Source organism: Terrapene carolina, unplaced genomic scaffold (genome assembly GCF_002925995.2).
Source record: "Terrapene carolina triunguis isolate 2854851 unplaced genomic scaffold, T_m_triunguis-2.0 Scaffold146, whole genome shotgun sequence".
In the NCBI taxonomy this organism is placed as follows: domain Eukaryota; kingdom Metazoa; phylum Chordata; order Testudines; family Emydidae; genus Terrapene; species Terrapene triunguis.
Genome location: NW_020664497.1, coordinates 418,954 through 441,822, shown reverse-complemented (window position 1 = coordinate 441,822; position 22,869 = coordinate 418,954). Strand labels below are relative to the sequence as shown.

Below are 22,869 nucleotides of genomic sequence, written 5' to 3'. Positions count from 1 at the left end.
TGCCTAGAGCCGGCCCTGCTCCCAACTTTGTATCATCAGTAAATTTCATTAGTACACTCCTTTTTTTAATATCAGGATCACTGATAAAATATTGAGTAAGACTGGGCCCTAGACTGATCCTTGGGGAACTCTACTAGTAATCTCCCTCCAATCCAATAGTTCGCCTTTTACCACAGCCCATTGCCTTCTCCCCTTTAGCCAGTTCCGTATCCATCCTACAATTCTTGTACAGTACTAATTCCCACCTTCTCTGATTTAACTAATAATTTCTCATACGGTACTGTGTCAAGAGCTTTAAGGAAGTCCAAGTACATTATTAGATCTACTGCATTTCCCTTTTCTAAAAAATCAGTTATTTTCTCAAAGAAAGAACGAACAGTTCTGGCATGATCTACCTATGATATAATGTAACATGGGTTTATCTCCTTTACCATTTACCTCAATTAATTTAATTATCCTTTCCCCTCACAATTTGTTCTAAAGCCCTGCATACAGCTCTATTAGTCTGAACTAGGTAGTAATTGCTGGGATCACTTCCCCCCCCCTTTCTTAAATATAGGTATGACGTAGTACCATATGACTGAGGAATGGCTATCTCCCAACAGAGAGAATTATTAAAAATCCTTGCTATGAGACTAGCAATCTCATGTGCCAGTTCTTTCAGTATTCTGGGATAGTTTAGGGCTTTAAACCCGCCTACATTCAGTGTTTCTCACAAATACTTAACATAGTTCTCCAATAGCAAATTATGTTCAAAATAGAACTGATGAGATGTATGTACAGTATATGCAAGCCTACATCATGAAGAATTCCACCTTTAGAAAGTTCAATCTGTAGAAGAATAAAGACAATATTGACAATTACAGATAACAATGTGGGGAAGTAGGAGAAACAGGTGAAAGGGAGACTACTACTGCTTTCACTGAAAGAAGGAACCAGCTCATGCCAGTGATCCCAGACTAGGACCACTTAGAGAAAACAAAGGCTATCTTCTCTGCTTTAGGCAAAAAGCTATCAGCTTCCCTCTCCGTCTGTCAAGTCATGCTCACACTTGACCCCGTTATGTCTTGCCCAGGTCATCCAGAACTGTGAGCCACTGTGTTACTGCTCTGTCTCAGCAAGAGTGAATTTTGCTGCTGCTAAGTTACGTGTTAGCTCCCTGCCACACCAGCTAGTCAGCCTTGCCAGCAAACTCCTCGGGACTCTGCCAGTCCAAATACTACCTTGCAGGTAACAATTAGTGAACACCAGTTTCCAGGTTCCCCGGAGACAGCTTCCTGCAATGTCCACTAGACTTTCACAGAAGTTATTGAGATCTCTGCCTCCAAAGAGACAGAGCACAGAAAAGCCTGTTCGGTTACCAGAAGACTTACACTTCAATACACCAGCACTGAGATGGTTTTGTAATGAAACAGGAATAAGTTTATTAACAAAGAACTCAGGTTTGAGTGATTTCAAGTAAAAGTGAAAAAGATTTAAAAGGTTACAAACAAAACATGCTTTCTAGTGACTAAAACCTAACTTCAGCAAGTTACAATCCTTGTCCAAGCAGGTTTATCACTTATAGTCAATTTCCAGAGACTTCAACCCCCTTAGCTGAAAGATCCACCTTTCTCAGATTTCAAGAGCTCTGGCCTCTTGTGTTTCTCTGGTGATGATGACAAAATGGCTCTCTGTTTTTGCTTATAATTTCCACAATTCCACTGTCTCTGTTTCAGGAGCCAGGACGGCTTCCTGAGGGTACACCCTCCATCCCCCATCATGATCAAGTGGTCATCTCACCCACTTGCTAGTTTGATGGCTTTGTTTACCTTCTACGCAAATGTACTTCCATTGTTTCTGGTTGCATCTTGCTCAATTTATATTGGAGACACAATCAAGCAGACAAAACAACATTATTTTGTCTATGAAAGGCTGGGCTTATACCCTGCCTGCCAAACTCCTTTATAAGAATGTTTCCAGGATACATCTATAATTCTTTATATACCACCTGTACATATGTCATGCAGTAATATTAATGACCAGCATGTTACCAATTTGCATATGATACCTTACATGACACCTTTAAGATATAGATTATGACAACAATGAGTTCGGGCAATGAGTGTGTCAGACCTGATGTGAGTTATGGTATGATGTGCCTTCTACCAGTTGACACTGATGGGTTCCTGGGGTCACACCCCCTTCCCAGTCAGCTAGCAGTTTTCAGGTCCCCTGAAAGCAAAGCCTGGTCACTCTGGGGTGACCAGAGCAGAATATGGAGGTATAGGGTGGGAAAAAGCAAACAATCTAAAATTTAATTGCTGATTTTTAAAAAGTTTGAAAAAAATTCTCTAAAATTTACTGTCATTTAAAAATGCTGGTTTGTGGAGCAGGATTTAACTACCCTTTAGCATATTGGCAAGGTATCTGGGCTTGCAACATAATCATGAACTTGTGTCACTTAAGCTCTAAACACTTACCTGTTAGTATAGTGATGCTGACAAGTTTTAGTACTGAATGCACCAATGTATCTGGCTGAAGTCGATCTAGCTGGACATGCTGTATGCGATCCAACTTCTGCGGTTGTCTGTGTGGGAGATCTCTGAAGTAGGCAAATTTTGAAGACACATATGCCAATAAATCTTGGAGAACATCAACATCTACAACATGGGAAACTTAAAAGAAAAGAAAAAGAAAATAATCTGACCCTTTCTCTTTTGTTGGCCAAGAAATGTATTATAATCTGATTAGTGAGTGTTTGAATTGAAAAAAATAATTCTGAACCAGGGCAGAACCTGGAAATATCATCATACACAGTTTATCATTTGATTCAGACTTGAAATTAAAGCTTTTTTTTATTTGCCATTAAAAAAAAAAAACTAACCATACTTTATTATTTGACAGAATTTCAGCACAACATGTGTGTTGCTTTAAATGCACCCAAAATTAGTAAGAAAACAAAAACAGCTCTTACATTGGTACAGAATCATATAAAGTGGTCCTCATTAAAAAGTCAGCATTTACTAAAGAGCTATATCTGAAATATGGCAGTTATTTCTTATTCTAAGTACAGAGAACTCAGATAGTTCTGTAAATGTTTGCTTTGTATGATGAACACTCAATTGTGTCACATAGTCCATCTGGCTAACAGTCCAGGATTGCTCTTTACAGATCACTTTCTAGTGTTCTGCACACTTTAGATGTTTACCTTTGCAGGGAAAATCCAAACAACAATAAAAAGATTATTTTTTAAACAGCCAATTTTCTTTTAAAATAAAATCTAGAAAATACATGATTTAATCTGTAAACAATTCTCTTCTTTGAATTCGAATCTAGTGAAGTTGAGAATTAGATAAAATATAAAGACTCCCTTATGCACATATTGCAGTCTCACATTCTTTGGGATCGATAGCTGAGCAGCTCCCCAGATTAAATAACTGACTGGTAAATGTTGACTGCAGCATCATTTCTCCATACCAATGGTTCTCATACACAGTGACATCTGCAACAAAGAAAGCAGACATCAATCCGCAGCACATTAATGGTTGATGTATATACAGGTCGTACTTCAGCATTGGAAATCTTTAAAGTGACGTTAGCTCTGAATCTGAATTTGTAATCTTATTTCACTCCTCTAATGTTTCAGTTGCTCCATCTATTTCCTTGGTCTTTTCCAATGCATTATGGTCTACCTGCTGTTCCTGTCTTGCCAGTGGCCTTCTCCACTACTCAGGTAGGTTACTTTCCTTTTATGTGCTATCTAAACAGTGATCTAGGGCTAACCTTGAAAGATGCAGCCAAGCTGTTATTTTGGCTCTAAATATATTCCTAAGACCTGAGCCTGCAAAGTTGTTCTATGCAGGCAGAAACCTATGCATATGCAGAACCCTGTGTACTTCACTGGAACTCTGCATAGCCCATGCAGAGCAGCTGACAGGACTGGAGCACTAGCTTGTGGCTGAAGAGTGTTTTTAGAAGAGGCTATCTTTTTACAAGAGCTTAATTTTAAAACAAATAATTTTCAGAATTCACAGAGAACCAATAAAAGCACCGCTTTATCAAGTCTTCTCAATGGTAGTCATCCTCTACTGTATGATATTTAATAGTCCAACACCAAGTATCTCATAAAGACACATTGTGCAAGGGAATTACATTTATCAAGTATGATTTCCAAACAGCAAGGCAGGTAGACTAATAGTTTCTTATTGACTCATATAGCCTGTCTGAGGCAGGCAGTAGTAGGCTGGCTTAAAAATACTTTGGATGGAGTCTGACATAAGGTAAAAAAAAAAAAAAGAGGAAAGGGGCAGGGGGAGCTATCTTTACTTTCAGTTTTTCTATAACACATCTGAGTAATAGTAAAAAAGTTAAAACTATACAACAAACAGAATTTAAACATTCAAAACTTTGACCGAAAAAGTCACAACAAGCAAGAGATAATGTAGACTATCAATATTAGAAACAAGTTTGTTGAAATGTCAGGGGGGAAAAAGAAAAATCACAATGATTTCTCATGTTGCATTCTTAGAGGTTCAGATATCAGTCTTCGGCGCAGTATAAGAGCCTACATAAAAGTAGGGATAACCAGATAAAAATACCCCAGCATTAGTGTTTGTAGGATTTGATAATAGGAATAATTCTATATCACCTTCAAGGAATAAATGGTCAGATGATAAAACCCTACAGCAGTGAGGATTTTGTTCAGATCTTGAAAGATTCTGGATTACTTTCCGGTATAGAAACAGTTTAGGATTGTTATCACACCATATGAAATGGGACAGACTGGGTAGATATGACATCGTGCAATCTCTTTTAAATGTATTGTAGAGTTGATTGGATGGGAAAGATGATGGTTCTAAAGTTCCACATCCTCCTTCCTTTTTTTGCTTTATATTGGCCAAATCCAATATATCTTAAGCAGATGTCGCTCCCCCTGGGTTGCATCTTCTTACACCAGGGATGAATTTGATCCCAAGTATAACTAAAGAGTTCCAGGAGATAGCAAGTATAATAAGGAGTGGTCATCAATCTTAATTAACTTGTCCTGAGCTGGATGAACCAAACAGAGCATTTTATGCCAATGCTCTGCAACCTACAGTGGCTCCCCATCCACTGAATATCCAATTCAAGTTTCTAATATTGATGTACAAAGCCCTTAATGGCATAGGACAAAGCTGACAAGGATTGCTTCTCTATCTGGGATTTGCCACAACAGTTATAATCGTCTGGTACATGACTACCAGTGATAAAGAACTACAACAGAAGAAATCCAAATAAGGATCTCAAAAGCAGATTAAATGAAAATGCAAAACACTGAACACCTTGTTCCTTCTGGAGAGATCCCAATGTTTCTATGATGCCACAGTGATAGCTGCTTTATAAATGCTCATTGGCTAGATAGATTACATACACAGAATACACTTGACTTGACCTACTGCAATATATTGCTCTTCTACATGGTGCATGCTGGAAATCAAAGAATATACGTATTGTATAATAATGCAAAGTTCCCGCTCCCTAAAATCACAATTTGTTGCTTTTTAAGTGGCAGGATAATTTAGATAATTTTCAGTAAATAAACTAATGATTGCAAGTCTCTCTATATAAATTATTCTACGTCAGATATAGAAAACGTTTTAAAAAGGTAAATTTTTAAAGAGCAAACATTAAAAATGGAGTTTTTACCTGTAAGTAGTACAATATCTCCAGGAAACACTGTAAGTGACCAAAATGCAGCAGCCCGCCACAACACAACCTTCCTCTCTATTTCTGACTGGTCAATAACTACAATAGTTGCTATGGGAACTTTAGAGGAAGATTTTGGTCTTGACTTTATCTGTATTTCTTTGACATGACAAGGATGTACTACTGTGACCAAAACACTGTACTTCTGGCTCTTGCAGCAGCAGTTTTTAAGTAGCAATGGATTCTTCTGAAGTTTCCAAAACTTTGACAATGTCTCTTGATCCACTTTTGTTTCAGGACTGGTTGGAGACCAAACCAATTTAGCTCTCTTTGATGTCTGCTGAGTTTTAAGTGTAGAGTAAGAAATACTTAGGGCATCTTCAGATGTTCGGGGTCTTTTAGAAGAGCCCTTATTATAATTATCTAGTTGGGAGCACAATATTCCTGTGCTCAATGGTTCAATATGGATCTCATTCAGCAGTTGTTCATCAGCAACACTGACAAGTTCTTGAGAGTCCTCTGCATTTTCCTGAGAACTTGTTTCTCTTCTTGTAGACTCAAGACAGATAATGTTCCCAGCACTCTCCGAACTGAAAAGTTCAAGGGAGTTTGCAGACTCTTGTTGCTGGTCAGTCTCTGCCACATTAGTGCATGCTCCAACAACAAAATTAGTCTGGAAAGATTCATTTAAAACTACTTCATTTTCTCTATATTTTTTTCCTGCTTCTATTCCCTTTAGTTTCATGGCTTCTTTCTGCATTTTATTCTGTTCTTTAAAGTGCTTTTGTGCAAGAATGGCAACTTGACTTGATGTCATTATACTAAGAAATTCGGTGTCTGTTGATATCGCAAAGTCTGAACAATCACGCAGTGGTTTTTTTGTATTTGACGCCTTTGCTATTTTGGGGAAAAACATTTCCAGGTATTGACTAAGATGTTCATGATGGACACTATGATTGCCTGATGGAACGTCTTCTTTTCCCATAGACCTTAAATCTATGCTAATCTGTTTAGTACTGGAAACCAAATCAGAAATATCACAGCACTTATCTTCCAGATGGCTGACACCTTTTTCAGAGAGGTTTGGAAAACAGTCATTTGAGGGTTTTGTACACTGTCCATCTGTTTTTGTAAATATACGAGGAAGCTGTTGATATTCAACTTGACTCATATTTTTGCATGTGTCTCTATCTCCAGATATTTGATAACCATAGGAAGTTACATCACCAGTCCTCTTCAATGTACTGCCATGAGTTTCCATCCCTTCAACTACAGGTACACATGATGTTAAATAATCTTCTGCCACTCCACACCTTCCCGTTTCAGAGTTCACAGAGAAATGATCTCTTGTGTGAACAGTTGGGTCTCTAGGGTCTGGTGCCTGATGTTCCATATGATCCATGCTTTTGCATTTTCCAGCAAAAAGATGGAAGGCATGTTTGTCAGATGAAAGGTGGAGTTCTTTCCATGTTTCAGTAGTGACTACCGAAAAACTCTGTTCCTCTGACACCTCCAGTGGGGTTGGAATGATGGGTGCTCCCAAAAAAATATGGATTTGTGGTCTTCCAGACATGCTTTTTGTATTTTTTTTTTGTTTTGAGAAAATATAATTTTGTGCAATAAATACAAAATTTCAAATTTTAACATAAAATGCCTCAAAACTTCATTAACTTATTTTCCTGGCAGTCATGTTAAATTTTCAAATAATTAATTCATACAGATAAATATTGTGTTTTATAAATTAACTGGCTAAAGCTATAAATACCACCATTTTAAATAGTCACAGATTCATAATATAGAGAAATTGGAACAAATTAGTCTGCCCTACAGCGGTATATAGGACTACAATGATAATTAGGCTACATTTTTCATTTTGATATGTGTCAATATGAAACATATGTAAATTTGCAGTGCAAACAAAGAAAAACTGAACAGTCCTGAACCAATTCCCAGGAAGCTAAACCGCCTTTATTTCTGTGAATATTCAAATATCATCATCATCATCATCATCTACTACTTAAAACAATTTAACGTGAACTGGTTATTTACACTTTCATTTTATATTGGCAGAAATAAATACCTATATCAGAAATTTCTTACTGCATGATTACCAGTTGATTTCATGTTATGGGGGGAAGGGGGAATTCTCAAATAAATAATAAGTAATTAAAAGGGTTAAATCTGGTTTAAAAAATTACTTTCAAATTGAAAAACTTGCTACTTTAACATAAAAATGACATTGATTATATGACTATTTTATCAAAGCAGGTAATGTTATTGCAGAATTTCTAATACTTTTTCAATACACACTAAAAAAACCCACACTATATCTGAGTAATTGCTTCAGTAGCAGCTGTTATTCATGTAAGTAATGACACACTGCCTAGGAAATTACTAGTCTCTTCTCCAAATTAATAACACTGTGTCCATCTTAAACAGTCTGTAAAAAAGGACTCTCAGATTTTTCATCTATGCTATGAGTCTTCAAATTGAACTGTATGTTGGAATAATACCCCAATCCTGATACTGTCCAAAGATAGATGCCTAATATGGAATTTCAGGAAAGTGTAGACATCTGCTTATTTCTGTCTAAATGTTTTGGAAGTCATGGAACTGTGAATCCTGTTGAAGCCGCAAGCATAACATCATATGAAGGAAGTTCAGAAATTTGATCCAGCTGCAGATAAAAGAGAGCAAAACATTTAAACACTGCAATGAAAAAAAATGATATTTTTTCTTTATCAGTTTCATTTATTTAATATAGTCAGTTTCTTAATTGCCCATTAGGGGTCGCCAAACCCTATGACAAACTTCACATTCACAAAATTCATAAAAGGAAACAGAGCAAGGCCGTATAATAGTTCTGTGACACAGAGACTTGTGCTATTTCAGAAGCTGGAAAAAAATAGTATGTGATTATGTAGTTAAAGACTTTATTATAATGCATACACATAAAGAGGCTGAATTAAGGCTGCAAAGGCAACCTCAATTCTGGACTTCCCTAACTTTTTAGTGCTTGACTTTTCAACCTTAATAATGTTCTCTGATAGTAGTTTTTAATGTAACAGCATTCAAAAATAAAACAATGTAAAACTTTAGAGCCTACAAGTCCATTCAGTCCTACTTCTTGTTCAGCCAATTACTAAGACAAACACATTTTTTTACTTTTATGGGAGATAATTCTGCCCACTTATTTACGTCACCTAAAACTGAGAACAGGTGGGTTCTCCTTGATAGTGATCCAAAGCAGTGCGGACCAACGCACCTTCATTTTCATCATCTGAGTCAGATGCCACCACAGAAGGTTGATTTTCTTTTTTGATGGTAAGGGTTCTGTAGTTCCACATCAGAGTGTTGCTCTCTTAAGACTTCTGACAATATGTTCCACACCTCGTCCCTCTCAGATATTGGAAGGCACTTCAGATTCTTAAACCTTGGATCGAGTGCTGCAGCTATCTTTAGAAATTGCATATTGGTACCTTCTTTGCGTTTTGTCAAATCTGCAGTGAAAGTGTTCTTAAATCTAACATATGCTGCGTCATCATCCGAGACTGCCATAACGTGAAATATATGGCAGAATGCGGGTAAAGCCATAGAGCAGGATACATACAATTCTCCTCCAAGGAGTTCAGTCACAAATTTAATTCTATCATTATTTTTTAATGATCGTTATCAGCATGGAAGCATGTCCTCAGGAACGGTGGTTGAAGGATGAAGGAACATACAAATATTTAGCATATCTGGCATGTAAATTCCTGGCAACACCAGCTATAACAGTACCACGTGAATGCCTGTTCTCACTTTCAGGTGGCATTGTAAATAAGAAGCGGGCAGCATTATCGCCTATAAATGTACAAACTTGTTTATCTTAGCAATTGGCTGAACAAGAAGTAGAACTGAGTGGACTTGTAGGCTCCAAAGTTTTACATTGTTTTGTTTTTGAGCGGGGTTATATAAAAATTAATTCCACATTTGTAAGTTGCACTTTCATGGTAGAGATTGCATTACAGTACTTGTATGAGGTGAATTGAAAAATACTATTTATCTTTTTTACAGTGCAAATATTTGTAATAAAAATAATAGCATAAAGTGAGCACTGTACATTTTGTATTCTGTTTTGTAATTGAAATCAATATATTTGAAAATGTTGTAAAAAATCCAATATTTATAATAAATTTAAATTGGTATTCTATTATTGTTTAACAGTGTGATTCAAACTGTGATTAATTGTGACTAAATTTTTTAATCTAGTTAATTTGTTTTGCATTAATTGCTTCAGTTAACTGTGATCAATTGACACTATTAATTCTGTTCTTGTTCACAGAGTAACAATTTCATTCTCTTTTTATGGTCCATGACTACTACCTCCCAGGTATTAGCCCATACATTTCTTTTCATTATTTTCACCTTTGTGTTGCAGACTGTAGTTTTTCCTGTATACTTTTATCCTCTTTAAAATATCGTAGCACACTCATGCCTCCCTTCTGCAGTACCTATCCTGTCAAAATGAAGACCAGCATCTTCTTTTATGATTTGTATTTCCAACACCATTTACTAGGGTGTGTTTCTGTTGACAAACGTTCTTCCTTTCCCTTAGTATTAAAAGCACCAGCTTGCCAATGCCCCCAGTTCCTGACCCAAATAGCAGGAGTCCTGATGTATTAGCATCATATTGTACCAGCCAAGACACCAGGATGCAGAGATAAGCAGCCAGGGATTTTCAAACTGGGGGTCGGGACCCCTCAGGAGGTCGTGAGGTTATGTGTGTGTGGGGGGGGGGATCGCGAGCTGTCAGCCTCCACCCTAAACCCCACTTTGCCTCCAGCATTTATAATGGTGTTAAATATATTAAAAAGTGTTTTTAATTTATAAGGGGGGGGTGTCGCACTCAGAGGCTTGCTATGTGAAAGGGGTCACCAGTACAAAAGTTTGAAAATCACTGAGCTAGAGAGGTATCTGGACTTCCAGGAGGCTCTTGTTAGAATTCTACCTCCGAAATGAAAGGGAGATTGAAATGATTTTCCTGCTTCTAATAAGCTCTTTCCTTTGAACACTGCTAAATCATCCCTTACAAAAACGACTTATCCTTGGGTCTCATAAAAATACTTCTGAAGAGCAGATGCTTTGCCTTTGGACAAGGCCAAATTTCGCTGAATGTCAGACATTTTCCAGATACTTCCTTAGAGTAGGATATTCCAAGCCCCCCTATACATGGTCTTCCCTCTCACACTTCAAATTAGACATGTTGAAAATAGTATTTCCAGCCATTTCTTTTAGGATAAGTGTGTTTGCCAAATAGCAGTGCCTTCTTTCTCAGTTATGAAAAAGTGTTCTTGTCCAAACTGGAAAGCAAATGAAGCCTCTAGTCCCTCTACCTTATCTATCAGCTCATGCACCCCTAGGACACAGTATCTGGGGAAAAACATTCATGAGAATCTATAAAAACAGCTGTAGCACATCAGTGCCAAGGTGCCCATAGTGGAATTCACAGTATGCTCACTTTGAGATAGGAGATGGAGTCACTTAGGAATGTAGAATACCTCACACTTGCTGTAAAAATTACAGTAATTTCCCCCTCTCTAAGTCTTCTTATGAAACCCTATAGCAGTGAGGATTTTGTTCAGATCTTGAAAGATTCTGGATTACTTTCCCACTTTCAGGTATAGAAACAGTTTAGGACTGTTATCACACCATAGGAAATGGGACGTGTGCAGCACATGTACTCCCAATATAGATCCATGTGGCACCCCACTTGTTATTTTTCTCCTTGCTGACCCCAAATGTTTTGCACTGATCAGCTTCAGGTCACCTCACCAGCTTCTGACCCACTCAAAATCTGTGTCTTCTCTGCTGTACTTGCTTCCTTTATATATAAGTATGTCACCCAGTGTGGTGTGCAGTGACAAGTACGCTTTAAAAACCCAAAAGGATTAAGGCCCCACCGTATCTGCTTACTGAACCATATCTTAAAAAAAAAAGCTACCAGGTTTGTCAGACACAATTTACACTTTAGAAAACCTTGCTGATTTCTATTTGATCATGTAATTTCTTCAAATGTTATGAGATCACTTTCCTTCGGAATATCTCTATCATCTTATCTACCACTGAGGTCAGATTTTCTGTTGACAATGTCCTAGCTCCTCTTTAGCCTCTTAAAGATTGAGTTATGTCTTTACTTCATTCAGTGCCTCCAAGGATGTCTTAAAATTATCTAATACTGGATGAACAATCTCTTTAGGCTTCCATTTCTAGGGTCCTTTCTAGTATTTAACCCATCTGGCCCTAGAATTTTCAGGGATTTAAGACCGTCATACATCCAAAAAAAAAAAAAAAAGTGATAGTGAAACTATAATTTCCTGGAACTTTTATTTTCACTTAAGGTATCTTGGCTCTAGACACCCGTATGAAAAAAATTAAGAAGTAATTCAATTTTTCAGCTCTTGTATAGGCTATTCCTGTGTTATCAGCCCCCAGGATTCTTTTATTTTATTAATTACTTTATTGTCATAGGCAAGATGAATATTTTACAATAACACAAACTTTGAAAACTCTCAGAGAAAAGGACTTATCTATCTAAATTGTCCTGCTGCAAAACAAACAATTAAAAGACAAGGCAAGAGGGTGGGATCAAATATAATCAGAGGTGATTGGTGATGGAAAGGAAGCCTAACAAAATGTTTCCAAGGAAAGTCTGGGAGAAGGTTCAGATGCTTGTCACATGGGAAAAGGGAGGTTGTTCCAAGCATATGGGGCAGCCTGAAAAAAGACTTAGGGCTTGTCTACATGGAGAAATTTTCACGGAATAACTATTACTAGCTTATTCCAGAATAATTTTCTGATGTAGACAAGCTGTAAATTTGGCGTGAAAGAGACCAAGGGAACATTAAGGAAATAAAAAGGGATCTCAGTTATCTTGTGATTATAACCTAATCTTTGGATGCAGCATTAAGTAGGATGACTTCTAAATATAACAAATTTAATATCTTGTAGACTAGGATGAAAACAACCTTTAAATCCTTATCAAAGGCACAGACAGAAGGAAGGAAAGGCTGTGCTTCAAAAATGTATGTCCCTGAAGGGCAAAGTCTTTGAAATCTTTGTAAATTTTTGTATGTAGAAATATGTAAACATGTTCCTGTCCTATCTGTGGAAACTAGACTGTATATCTCTGAAAAGTTTGGTGAAAAGACTGTACTGTAGTTCCAATACTGTCATCTACCACAAGAGAAAAAGACTGAATGAAATGTGTATGAATCAAAGTTCTCCTATTCAGTTCTCTTACCTGTTTCACCCTCCTGCAAGGTAGGCTTCTAGGAAAAAGTAGGCCAGTGGATTGTGATTTTGAGATAGTGTCCACCGAACAATTGTGTGCCCACAGTGTGATTCAGTTCTTGGCAAATCTTGATGAGGACATCAGTGGGACAATCTGGTCTCTGGAGAGACGGGATTATTAGATCAGGTACTGTGCTAAGAGAGTGACTTGTTTACAAATCAACACTGCAAGACGTATCTCACCACATATTCATATCTGAAGGTAAACTGTCATTTAAAAATGTCACCAAAATGTAAAGTCATCATAGTTAAAATGAAAACCCAGCTGCTGTTTTCTGTAAATACTTTGTAGGGATTCACATGGCAGTCTAAAGCAGCTTCCTGCAGTGTTTAGCTGAGAAACAGAAAAATCATTTTAATTAAAGGGATAAATACATAATATTCAAGTATGAAAAAGAAATATATCTTAGAAATGTGGTGTTGTTTTACACTATTTCCAGCAGTGTGCTGAATACCACGTTTCATACATACTCTGTCTGCAAGATGATTGTGCTCAACAACAATCACACAGACTTGATCAATTAAGTGTACTGTTGAAGGAAAAACATTGGTGGAGAATTACAGTCAAACATATGCAGTTCTTTTATTTTGTAATTTTGTCTATGATTAAAAACATGGGAACTAGATTTGTTTTTAATTCCCAGGCACTACTATCTTTAGTTTCCATGAAAAACTGCTTCAACATATGAGAATAAAACTGCAAAAGGTAAAACTAAAGAAGCCCAAAGTTAGCTCTTTTCTATTAATACATGAGAACATGAACTGTATTTATGGCCGTTTATCCCAGTATATATTGATATTTTAGATTAGATGTAAAACTGAGGTCCTGGCAGACTTGTCTTTAAAGGTTCCATAGCATAGATTTTACCAAATTCTAACATAGGTAATTACACTCTACCTATCTAAATTTCCCCTGAAAATTCAACTGGATGAAACATTCTCTCTTGATTTTGCATAATGTTGTCTAAGGCCTGATCTACACCGGGGGGTGGGGGGGGGAGGGAAATTGATCTAAGTTACGCAACTTCAGCTACGTGAATAACATAGCTGAAGTTGACGTACTCAGACCTACTCACCACGGGGTCTTCTCTTCGGTGAGTCGACTGCTGCCGCTCCCCCATCGACTCTGCCTGCGCCTCTCGCGGCGGTGGAGTACTGGAGTCGACGGGAGAGCGCTCGGGGGTCCATTTATCGCGTCTAGAGTAGACACGATAAATTGACCCCTGCTGGATCAATCCGGCAGGTAGTGTAGACATACCCATAGAACTTTAGGGGGGAAAAGGAGACCTGGTTCTTGCCCCCTAAAAACTTACAATTTAAGTTTAGACATAACAAAATAAATGATAAAAATAAACATGGGGAAGGGAGGACGAGGTTTATAACAATATGATTATGTACTTTTTTGGTTTGTTGTGGGTTAAATAGCTCTATGTTTTGTTTTAATAATTGTGCTTGCTGTTCATAAGTGTGTATTTATAGGGTTTAGGATACATGAGATAAAAGTAGTGAAGTATACACATGGTAAAGGAAGTGGGGTATATCAGAGCACGGGAAAATGGAGGGAAGGAAAGACCGGTTGATATTGAAAGTTGCTTTAATTCCTCCCAGAGGATTTCAGAACTGGGAAAAGTGAAAGTCATCTATGCGTGTCTCTGTACTTGTTCACACACATACAGACAGAGACCAATCTCTGCTTTGGGATCCACCTTGGTGAGAGGCACTATATAAATATGTGACTACAATATTTTCAAAGCCATTTTAACATGTTCTCTTCTTTAGACAACTGTTTTTGCATTAATGCCTCAGCTATTACATGATCTAGCAATATACACATGCCTTATATAAACAAAAAGGTATTAAATGGTGACTTGTTTACTGCAATACCAAAATACTGCCAAGCACAGAAAGATCTGACAGCTGCAGATGAGGAAAAAAAACTTGGAATGTTGGCAGGGTGTAATACCGTACAGGTACTGTACAGCCCTGGGGGCACCTTGTGACATTACGTTAAATACTTTCCCTGAAGCGGATTAAATGAGACTGCAATCTGATGATTTTTTGTCAACTTTTAATACAGAAACAAAATGTTATTTGCATGAAGACGTCATTTACTCTAGCAAGTCATCTATTTTGAAACAATTTTTTTGGTACATGAAAATGTATTCAGAATAAATTTTGCATACATTCTGCATACAGCAATGTAAACATATAACATTGCTTTAAAGATGTCTGGTTCTTATTAAATGACAGAGCAGTTTTCAAAACATCAGAAATCTCCACTATGGGCTGGCAAACTCTCAGTTATGGAATGCTTTAGCAACTTCTCATTAAACGGTCATATTTCTTCTCCATTTCTTTTTCTCTCATCTTTGCTCATAAAGCAAAATATCTACATGTAAATTCAGGTATTCTCCTGTATGAAAGCATAACTTTTTAGCCTCAGGTTTCAGAGTAGTAGCCATGTTAGTCTGTATCCGCAAAAAGAATAGGAGTACTTGTGGCACCTTAGAGACTAACAAATTTATTGTAGCATAAGCTTTCGTGTGCTACAGCTCACTTCATCAGATGCATGTAGTGGAAAACACAGAAGGAAGATATATATATACACACACACACACACACACAGGGAATATGAAACAATGGGTGTTACCATACACATTATAAGGCGAGTGATCAGTTAAGGTGAGCTGTTGTCAGCAGGAGAGAAAAATAACTGTTTGTAGTGGTAATGAAAATGGCCCATTTCCAGCACTTAACAAGGAGATATAAGGAACTGTAGGGGGGGAGATAAGCATGGGGAAATAGTTTTACTTTGTGTAATGGCCCATCCACTCCCAGTCTTTATTCAAACCTAATTTAATGGTGTCCAATTTGCAAATTAATTCCAATTCAGCAGTCTCTCATTGGAGTCTGTTTTTGAAGTTTTTTTGTTGTAATATTGCGACTTTTAGGTCTGTAATCGAGTGGCCAGGGAGGTTGAAGTGTTCTCCAATTGGTTTTTGAATGTTATAATTCTTGACGTCTGATTTGTGTCCATTTATTCTTTTGCGTAGAGACTGTCCGGTTTGGCCAATGTACAAGGCAGAGGGGCATTGCTGGCACATGATGGCATATATCACATTGGTAGATGTGCAGGTGAACGAGCCTCTGATAGTGTGGCTGATGTGATTAGGTCCTATGATGGTATCCCCTGAATAGATATGTGGACAGAGTTGGCAATGGGCTTTGTTGCAAGGATAGGTTCCTAGGTTAGTGTTTTTGGTGTGTGGTTGCTGGTGAGTATTTGCTTCAGGTTTGGGGGCTGTCTGTAAGCAAGGACTGGCCTGTCTCCCAAGATCTGTGAGAGTGATGGACTGTCCTTCAGGATAGGTTGTAGATCCTTGATGATGCGCTGGAGAGGTTTTAGTTGGGGGCTGTAGGTGATGGCTAGTGGTGTTCTGTTACTTTCTTTGTTGGGCCTGTCTTGTAGTAGGTGACTTCTGGATACTCTTCTGGCTCTGTCAATCTGTTTCTTCATTTCAGCAGGTGGATACTGTAGTTGTAAGAACACTTGATAGAGATCTTGTAGGTGTTTGTCTCTGAGGGGTTAGAGCAAATGCGATTGTATCGTAGAGCTTGGCTGTAGACAATGGATCAAGTGGTGTGGTCTGGATGAAAGCTGGAGGCATGTAGGTAAGTATAGCAGTCAGTAGGTTTCCGGTATAGGGTGGTGTTTATGTGACCATCGTTTATTAGTACTGTAGTGTCCAGGAAGTGGATCTCTTGTGTGGACTGGTCCAGGCTGAGGTTGATGGTGGGGTGGAAATTGTTGAAATCATGATGGGTCCAGATGATGAAGACGTCATCAATGTAGCACAAGTAGAGTAGGGAGTTGATAGGCCATTACACAAAGTAAAACTATTTCCCCATGCTTACCTCCCCCCCTCCCACAGTTCCTTATATCTCCTTTTCAAGTGCTGGAAATGGGCCATTTTCATTACCACTACAAACAGTTATTTTTCTCTCCTGCTGACAACAGCTCACCTTAACTGATCACTCTCCTTATAATGTGTATGCTAACACCCATTGTTTCAGAGGGTGTGTGGGTGTGTGTGTGTGTGTGTGTGTGTGTGTCCCTTCTGTATTTTCCACTACATGCATCCGATGGGAAGTGAGCTATAGCCCACGAAAGCTTATGCTACAATAAATTTGTTAGTCTTTAAGGTGCCACAAGTACTCCTATACTTTTTTTAGCCTCAATTTACACTAACATCTACCTCTATCCTTCATGATCCTTGTATTCTCACACTTTTTCTGCAGTAAATAAATTACATCACAAACACAGAATTAAGGAGGAGAGGTTACAGAAATTATTGTGCAAGGTAAAGAAATTAATTCCCCTCATTTCAAGCTTTCTGCACTGCGATTTTTCTTATGTTCTTTTGAACTCTGGAAAGTTAAGAGGAAGCATTATCAGCCTTTGGTCTACTCCCTAATTCATCTGGCGATGCCACAATAAAGCAATATGCTTTGGCAATACCCAAGTGATTTACTAGGTCAAATGCACTGAACTTTGACAACACTGAATAGCTCTTCATAATCAGTATTCATATGGAAAAATATGTAATATTTTAATGAGGTTCTGGAAAAATATCTCTATAAATCTGAGTGTGGTGATGGCCCTTTAAAACAGCTCTCTTTGGTAGGTAGTTCTATCACTTAATTACTTCAGTAAGTCATTACTGGGGTGCTTTCTCTGTCTTTACATGTTTTGCACTCAAAGAAACAAGTCTGAAAAAAAGAAACAAATCAGAATTTCTTATTAAGACTGCAGACCTTTAAAATGATCAGAAAGCCACCCTGAGTACCTGCTGACATACCACTGTCATAGAACTAATGCCTATTTACAACACATTTGGTCATGCACCCATAGCTTAAAGAGTTAATCACACAAAGATAATAGGACTTGAAACTCAGAGATACTAGCTGAAACCTGAATGCCCACATCCATTACTCCTGTTAATGATTACACCATTTCTCAATTTGCAGAAGGGTGCTGTACTCAGAGACCAATGGAAACATAGCTTCTTATCTCTGAAGTGGTCAGAGTCTGATTGACGGGTCAATGATCTATTAAAACACAACTAGCTGCATCAGCAAGTTTTGCATTTGCAATGCACTGCAACTAATCATATCAAATCTGATAGAGCACATTAATAAGTTCTTCTCCAGCCCACACAATAAGACATTCTCATTTTAACACAACTCTTTTGAAGCCACTATGCCAATGTCATTTATTAGCATTTGAAAAAATGTGTGATCTGCCTAACACAATATTCAAGGCAGTTTTAAATATCTATAGTTTTAAACAGATAGATGCTAAACACCATTAAATGAATTTACAAGTCAATATCCATTACCTAACTATGTGTCTCTGCATCCACTAAAGCTAGTACATTAATCATCACACATAAGACTGAAACCTTCAAAGGGGTCTGACTCAAGCTGAAATGTAATGCGAGTAAGGTGCCTTACTCCCTTTAAGTCTCTGAAAAAAAAAAAAAAAAAATCACAGCTCCAATATTGATTCAGAAGGATTATTTCCCTATTTAGAAAAAAAAAAATGACTACAATTCCACCTCATAGTTTCAATATATATCTATAACACAGAATGATATCCCTAGCCTCTGTTTGCCAGAAGCTGGGAATGGGTGACAGGGGATGATGGATCATTTGATGATTACCTGTTCTGTTCATTCCCTCTGGGGCACCTGGCATTTGCCACTGTCGGAAGATAGGATACTGGGCTAGATAGACCTTTGGTCTGACCCAGTATGGTCACTCATATGTTCAATTGGTAAATAAAAAAAGTCTGGTGGAAATGTACCAAAGGAGATAATAGGAATAGATTCATGTAGTGTATAAAGCTTAATTGTTCTCATTCAATAAATTTTGTGAAAATGCCAATATGTTATTGCACTTGAACCTTTGATTTGGTATTCTGTGACGGCAATAGGTAAGAGCCAGATTGTGAACCCCTTTACTCAGGATGACAGTTACTAACTTGAGTAGTTCCATTATATTTAAAAGGAGCTATGCAGATTGAGCCCAGCTGAGGATATGGCCCTGTATGTTTAGTGCCTTATAAATAAATTAGAATTTCCTCTGCAGTTAAAAGCACTGCCACCCTTTACATTTTTTGTTCATTTCACTATTACTTCCAGGCCTTTCCCATCTTCAGTTTAAACAAAGATAAGACCGAACTAAAGTTTCATTGGCCTTGCAGTGCAAAGTCTTCTTACTAATAATCTCGTTTATCTCACTTTCAAGTTCAGTTCAAAGTAGGGTTTAGAGTCTGTGGTGAAAAATAATCTGCCCTAGGTGGCTAACGAATAAAAGGTTGGTCAGGTAATGTGTCAGCTACAAGGAAAATCGCAATGGGAACGAAGGGGTCAGAGATCACTATGGGATTTGTCTCAGTGGGATCAGGGCTAGGATTGCACTGGTACACAGCTGCATGACATATTGGCACCTTTGTCATGTTCTCCAGAATCAAAGCATTTTTTTTAAAAAATAAGTCTCTAGCTGTTGTGACTACTGAGATAGCCTCAAAAATGTGAAACAAGTGTAATCAATGCACTGACTTTTCCCTGCATTTGCAGCATGGGAAATGCTGAAAGATGTAATCTGCACAGACTGTCACATCTGCCCCATTCATTTCAATAAACATTCAGATACCAATGATAATCCTTTAAATATCAACATTGGTAACTGCTCATTAATTCAAATAAGAAAGGAGAGGAAGGATCATGTTATGAAGATCTACAGTGACTGCTGTGGCAAAGTACCTTCTTCTCCTCAGCAGGCTCAGTCCTTTTTAGCCTTAGAGACACAGGCTTGGGCAAAGCAAATCCTTGTAGGTAGCACAGGGTCTGGCTATTCCTTCCCTCAGTCAGTCACTTGTGCTTGTTTATCTTCCCTTCTGGGGACAGAGTGCGGCCTTCCTTGCAGGAAGGGTTCAGTGCCTTGCTGCTCCTAGCTTACTGGCAGCTTCCCTGGTTCTCTCCCTCTCTCTCCCCCCCCTTCCACGCCGGGGAGGGTTTTAAAAGGTCCCAAGCAGTTGGAGCCAGCTGAACCTAATTAGTTCCCTGGTAACCCCTTGCCCAGCTGAACCTTATTTCCCCATGGTTCTCTCTCCTCAGTGGCTTGGGAGAGGCCTTTTTAACCCCCTGGGACTGATTACTACCCCCCCCCCCTTTGTAGCTATTTGTCCTGGGTTTGCCACAGCGCTCATGTTGGCACCACAAGTGAGGTAAGCTAGAGAGTGTATCACCACTTTTTGTCCCACCCAAATCAGTAAAAAGTCAAGCCCAGGAGCCCAGCAGGGACACTGAGCCCTCCCATGGAGAGACATGCACAAGAATGCCAAAGGGGCATACAAGTATCAGGAAGGGTAAGCCAGCTAAGATCATATTGAACATCTGCACAATATACCAAGTCATGTCTCATATGTGCAGCACTTGGAAGAGAATCCAGTCCCACTACTAAGTGGGGGTCCAGAAAAATAAGATGATTTCGGATGTCTGTTGGAGTAGCAGCCATAGTGAGAGATGGTAAGGAATAAAAAAAAAGCTGTGCACACACAAGAGAACTGCATGACTTCTTTTTGTCATCCTCGTCCTCCTTTTTTCCTTATCCCAATGTCATGGCTTGTAACCACCACACAATGCCTCTCATCTAAACCTTAAATATAAGTCTTTGCACAGAGATTATGACCTTCACTACCTAGCAAAATCAGCTAACAGAGTTACTTCAGAGTAGCTATTTTCGAATACTGGACATGCCTTTATTCCAGTTATTCTGCTAACAAAGTGTAGTAATTATTCTAGAACAGAGTGTCCACACAAGGGACATTCTATGGGGACAACTACTGTGGAATAATTTATTCCACGATAGCTATGCTATTCAATCTCCCCACTTAGACAATACCTATGTCTATTATTTTCCTGTAAGGTTCTTCTTATAGCAAGGATGAAATTGGCTCCATGTAAATAGTACTTACACTTTTCATTGAAATTCAAATCTATATTAATAATGAACAGGAAAGCCATTTATTTTTAACACTATTAAAATCCCCCTACTCCTCAAAATTATCTACTTAGTATCTCATTTTTGACCCAGACTGATAAAAGCAGATTGGCTACAGCTAATTTACAGTGGCATTAGAGAAGTATCAGGCCTATGTAGCCATAAAATAGTATATTTTACAACTCTGTATTCACCAAAGAAACACATTTTATATATGAAGAACTAGTTCAACATTGCCATAGAAGAACTTAATAGCACTCTTCCAGTATAAGCAGCAGGTTCAAGAGTTTAAACCAGAGCCAGCCAGTGCTGTCACTATGTGCCCAGAAGCTTTTACTCATTCTAAAACAGGGGTGGGCAAACTTTTTCCTGAGGGACACATCTGGGTATGGAAATTGTATGGTGGGCCATGAATGCTCACGAAATTTGGGGTTGGTATAAGGGAGGGGGTGAGGGCTTCAGCTGTGGGTGAGGGCTCTAGGGTGGGGCCAGAAATGAGGAGTTCAGGATGCGGGAGGGGGCTCCGCGGAGGCTGGGGCAAGGGGTTGAGATGCAGGAGGGGATGAGGGCTCTGGCTGGAGGTGCGGGGTCTGGGGTGGGGCCAGGGATGAGGGGTTTGGAGTGTAGGAGGGGGCTGCAGGTTGGGGGTAGAGCAGAGGGGTTCAGAGTATGAGAGGGGGCTCCGAGCTGAGGCAGGGGTTGGGGTGTGGGAGGGGGTACAGGCTCTGGGCTGGGGGTGCAGGTTCCAGGGTGAGGCCAGAAAGGAGAGGTTCAGAATGCAGGGGGGGGCTCCAGGCTTGGGCTGAGGGGTTTGGAGTGCGGGAGGGGGCTCTAGGCTGGGGGTTCGGGTGCAGGGGGGTTTGGGCTCCAGCTGGGGGTGTGGACTCTGGGCTAGGGCTGAGGATGAGGAGTTTGGGGTGCAGGAGGGTGCTCTGGACTGGGACCAAAGGGTTCTGAGGGCGGGAGCAGATCAGGGCTGGGGCAGGAGGCTGGGGCACAGGAGGAGGTCAGGAGTGCAGGCTCTGGGCGGCGCTTATTTCAAGCAGCTCCCAGAAGCAGCGGCATGTCCCCCCTCCAGCTCCTACGCAGAGGAGCGGCCAGGCGGCTCTGCGCACTGCCCTGTCCACAGGCGCCGCCCCCTCCACTCCTGGAAGCAACGGCATGTCCTCCCTCTGGCTTCTAAGTGAAGGCACGACCAGGCGCCTCTGCACGCTGCCCTGTCCCCAGATGCCACTGCTGCAGCTCTCATCGGCCGTGGAATGGGAACTGCGGGGGCGATGCTTGGGGTGAGGGCAGCGTACGGAGCCCCCTGGCTGCCCCTATATGTCGGAGCTGGAGGGAGGAACATACTGCTGCTTCCGGGAGCTGCACGAAGCCACGGCGCATGCGTAGCAGGGGAAGCCCCTGACCCTGCTCCCCGGCAGGAGCTCAAGGTCTGGATTAAAATGTCTGATGGGCCGGATGCGGCCCGTGGACCAAAGTTCGCCCACCCCTGTTCTAAAAGAACAGTCAGTTCAGAAAATGGAGCCTAGAGTTTAAAGCTGACCTCACTGTGAGATACTCCTTTATTTCTTCTTCATAACTCCTTCATACAGTGATTTTACTATTACAATAGCTTACTGAATGGGAAGTAGTCCAATGGGACTACTCAGGTGCTTGAAGTTAAGGATGTAAGTGTCTGCAGGATCAGGACCAGGAGTTTCTCAATTTCTGATCTGCATTTTGTTTTCGCCTACAATGGGCTAATTGATTTTGACTAGTTATTCCCTGAAAATAGACAGCTTACATTTGGATATTTTCAGT

At 39.4% G+C, this 22,869-nt stretch overlaps 1 protein-coding gene across 2 annotated transcripts in view; it reads right to left on the bottom strand.

The window, feature by feature from the left end:
- SHLD2 (shieldin complex subunit 2) overlaps positions 1-22,869 on the bottom strand; it is a 72,782-nt gene that overhangs the window by 22,902 nt on the left and 27,011 nt on the right. Inside the window, exons 2-5 of one of the 2 annotated variants that reach the window (XM_024209899.2) lie at positions 12,950-13,100; positions 5,668-8,344; positions 3,377-3,484; positions 2,463-2,657 (exon numbers count right to left, since the gene is read on the bottom strand). In XM_024209899.2, coding sequence (XP_024065667.2) covers positions 2,463-2,657; positions 3,377-3,484; positions 5,668-7,240 — 1,876 coding nt within the window. In that variant the 5' untranslated portion in view covers positions 7,241-8,344; positions 12,950-13,100. Of the gene's footprint in view, positions 1-2,462; positions 2,658-3,376; positions 3,485-5,667; positions 8,345-12,949; positions 13,391-22,869 lie in introns of those variants that run through there. The other variant, XM_029912000.1, reaches the window with a different exon arrangement.